Source organism: Cajanus cajan, chromosome 4 (genome assembly GCF_000230855.2).
Source record: "Cajanus cajan strain Asha chromosome 4, NIPB_CcT2T_4, whole genome shotgun sequence".
Taxonomy (NCBI): Eukaryota; Viridiplantae; Streptophyta; class Magnoliopsida; order Fabales; family Fabaceae; genus Cajanus; species Cajanus cajan.
The window spans coordinates 58,185,359-58,189,402 of NC_138520.1; the positions used below are offsets into that span (position 1 = coordinate 58,185,359).

At 32.9% G+C, this 4,044-nt stretch overlaps 1 protein-coding gene across 1 annotated transcript; it reads right to left on the reverse strand.

Annotated features, from left to right (window-relative positions):
* On the reverse strand, window positions 1-3,837 carry LOC109808788 (uncharacterized). Its single transcript, XM_020371927.3, has 4 exons — window positions 3,466-3,837; window positions 2,307-2,368; window positions 2,055-2,159; window positions 1-309 (listed from the first exon to the last, which is right to left on the reverse strand). The coding sequence occupies exons 1-4, from the start codon at window positions 3,692-3,694 to the stop codon at window positions 172-174; spliced, it is 534 nt and encodes a 177-aa protein (XP_020227516.1). The 5' UTR covers window positions 3,695-3,837; the 3' UTR covers window positions 1-171.
* Window positions 3,838-4,044: the final 207 nt, after the last annotated feature.

The following is a 4,044-nucleotide window of genomic DNA, read 5'->3' on the forward strand; positions in this document are numbered from 1 at the left end:
TGTGTTAAAGGCTATAATATGATCTAGAAATGGAAAATGACGTAAATGATGACAATTCCACTCCACCAAATTTCCTAACGTAATAAACTATTAATCACAGGATCACAGCTTTACATTGAACAAATTATAATGCAGAATTTGAGTGGTTCAAAATACCTTACTCTGAGGCTGCTACTTGTATTTCTCCATTATCTTTCTAGCTTCTTCTACAGGATCATCCATAGGAGTAGAGGTAGTTCCTCCGTTCCCGCTTGAACCTCGATCTTTGTTGAATGCTAGGTATGCAAAGTATGAAAGTCCTATGGTGGCCTATCAAACAGCAATTTACTGGTGTTAAACATAGCAGATAGCAATAAAGTTTAAAGCTTAGAATAATCATCATCTGGAATTGGGATACATTCAGCCATTTGTTTCTATTTTGGTGATGACAATACATTCATCTCTTTATAATAAGTTTCAAGGGGAACAAACATTCCTTTTTCTTTGTATAAGTTCCCTTCAAATACCTTGGTATGGCTAATATGTGATTTAGGTGGCAATGAACCCAAATGAATCCAACCAACTTGAAAATAGTTTGAAACTTTGATTCGGTAATTAATTCGTCGAATTTGGTTCATGAACCAAATGAATTAAGCTTGATAAATAAATGAGTCGAACTTAAATTGCATATAGTTCGACTCATTTGATTCATGAATTGACTTGACATAAATATATAATTTATATAATTAACTTTCTATTTATTTCAACTAACTAAAATTTGAAAGAACATTAGAAACTAAGATACAAGTTAATAATAATAAAATAAGTGAACACTTTAGAATTTCATGGTTATGAATTGAATTTTTTATTATTTTATGCAAGGTGGAGTAATTTTTATTCATACAAACTTTGGTTGTAGTTATGTTACTTTAGAGTCATGCCTTATACCCTTGCAAAGTCAATAGAATAAGTTATATTTTGTCTTTTAAAAAAAAATAAACAATCATTTTATCTAATATCTATTGTTAAATTGAAATTTTGAAATGTATAAGATTAAAAAAAATTGATTCTTGATTCATGTGACTCAAGCTAATGAGCTAAATTGAACTTGAACAAAGTCAATTTCAAATTGGAAAAAAAAAAGTTCATGTTGAACTCGAGTCGAACTATTTTCAAGCCGAGCCGAGCTGAAACGAGCTCGACTCATTTCTAGCCCTATGTGATTGTCAAAACTGCTATCCATAAAATGACAACATTTCAGAGTTTTGAAATAATCAGAACATAGACCAAAATGGTGAATGATTGTGTACAGATCACATTTTTTTTTATGGGAGACAGAGAAGAAAAACACAAATGGCCAGTTGCATGTTAGTCCCATAGGACTCAGTTTTCAAGTTTTATCCTTGAAGACTAGGAAAAGTGCTATAGATTTGGCAAAGCTATATTCTACTAACCGAAGTCTATTTTTCTTGGAATACAAACCAAGCCTAAAAGATGCGATTCAACCCTAAAGCGTCAAAAGAGAAAAAGGAAAGGTGGCATCCGGTATAAGAGAATACTATGTAAAGGGGATCAACACAAAAACCGGCATAATTAGTTAGGCATTCATTTAAGATATCACAAGAAGTTTTTGGTTACATCTTCATTAAAAATTCTGGTGATGGCAATGATACCCAATTACACAAAAAAAATATTGGCATCTATCCAAATCCTACAAGGCAAAGATGCTAATGGTTGAAGCATGCAATCTTTTGTATAACACTCTTTATGGATGCGAATATTGTATAACACAATCATCTTAATGGATGAGTATGATAGCCTCGCCCTGAATGATTAGATTATTGTATAACAGAATTTTGGCATTGTTGAACAATGGAATTGATATTGTGACCTAGATTTGTCATTTCATGCCAACACTCTTTATGACCTCTCTCTCTCTCTCTCAAAATATACCTTCATCATAATGCATGGGCATGCATGGCAACTGATTTCATACGAAGAATTTGTATTATAAAACTATAAAATCATAATCCTGAAATTTTAATTTGATGACAATAATAAATTGAACGACTTACCAATATAAAGAAAGCTGTAGAGAGGAATGCCTTGAGTACAAAAAGAGTAACACTCAAAGCCACAATAGTTACTGAAATCCTTGCTATTGGCCTCGGTACAGAGTTCTAGCATCAGGGTGGAGAAGAAAAGAAAAGAGAAACATGAAAAACAACAAAGAAGGTAGGCATTCTAGTATTTGTGACAAAGTTGAATATAATAGCTAGGAATAGATCAAACAGTAATTTAAACTTTGGGGGGAAATTCTGACTTACAGGAACCAGATTAGTGCCTGCCTCAATTCCATCTTTACCAACTTTCCATACATTCTCCAGAACTAGTTCATAATCACAAATTTGAGAGCAATAGTCAGGCTTATTGAACAAGCCAAAAATCTGGCAAAAGAAACTAGGCAAATAAAAATTGGCTAGGGTTGATACAGAACAGCACAGCAAAAGGTAAATGCTCCTGATTCTGAAGGGAAGAATAACAACATACTTTCAACATACGACAATTCTTAATCAAATGGTGTTTTTCCTTCCAATAAAGATTGATAATCAGGAAGGAGTGCATCAACTTAATACCAATTGCCAGTATCATGTTAATCCCTCATGAAATTAAAAATGGCATGCAATCACCATGTTTCATTAAATACAGTTGCTATCATGAAAGGATCATATCATCCAGGTAGTCACATCTATACTGGAAAACTATCTAAAATCTTAGGAATAAGTTTAGGATTTTGAGCTTCACCTCCTTCATTAAATTTGACTTGCCATACACAAGCCACGGAAAAAATGCATCCATCAAAGAAACACCAATGCCAGTATAAGGTAACCAACTTTTATATCCCAAAATCAACAATTTCTTGAGACTTGATAGTTTGGTCCCATTTAACCCCAATAATCCTTAGAATACTTTGCCACTGTTATGCATATGTTTGACATCGGAAAATAGATCATAACATCCTGAATGTAATTTAATCCAAGATACCACATAATTGAATGAAGGTACTGCTTACTTTATTAGTTTTCTGTGAACTATAAGCTTCCTCATGAAAGGTTAATTCAGGTAAAAGGTGTAGTTTATTGTTAAAATAGCTGCAATAAAAGAAAATAATTTGAAGATTATATTGATGTAATGTGGTATCATGGTATGGGGCAATCACTTGAGAAAATCCATATTAGAGTCACTTACCTAAATTTTAACCATAATTTGATAAAGGAGAAAAAGCTTATGCAAGAACAAAATCATTTAGTATGACATTTAACAAAGACTACTATATACTCAGTTTCTTCACTAACATTCAACAGTCATTCACCCTCTCCATAAATCCTTCTGCTAACAACAAAACCCCTTAAAATTATCATCCATTCACCTTTTCTAAACACATCCAAAGTAATTTAATAAAAAATAAATAAAATTGAGGCTAACCTTTTAAAAAATTCGATTGTGCTGCGAAGACTACAAAACTGGAGCGAGGTTTCTGGGTTCTGGAACTCCTGAAGCGAGTGTTTGAGCGGAAAGGTTGCGTCTTTAACCTCAAAAGGGAATTGGGTGAATGAAAATGATGATGGGTAGGAACCAAGGTTCGGTTATGGCGGCAATTTGGAAAGCAAGAAGCTACAGAAGGAAAATTGTGAATAACAGTGGAAGAAGACATTCTTTTCTCTCTCAGATATGTTATATTAACTGTGCGAAAAACTTAGATTATTCCGATGAAAGAGGATATGTTTGGTTTCATGTACACATTATGGAAGCAGTGTAGTGTAAATGGAAGGTAGATTTTGCAACAAAGCATTTGTAAATTGAAGACAAAAAAGAACATAATAGTATTGTAATTCTTTGTTCTCAGCCTCACAAAGCTGGGCCCATAACTTGGTCTCGTAGCCCAAACATTTGTATCCAGCTATTCTTGGTTGACAGGAAAACTAAATATCTGTCCACTTTGAAAATCATCAAAATATATTAACTGAAATAATTATTGTTTTTCGAAATAAAAATTAGACCCAA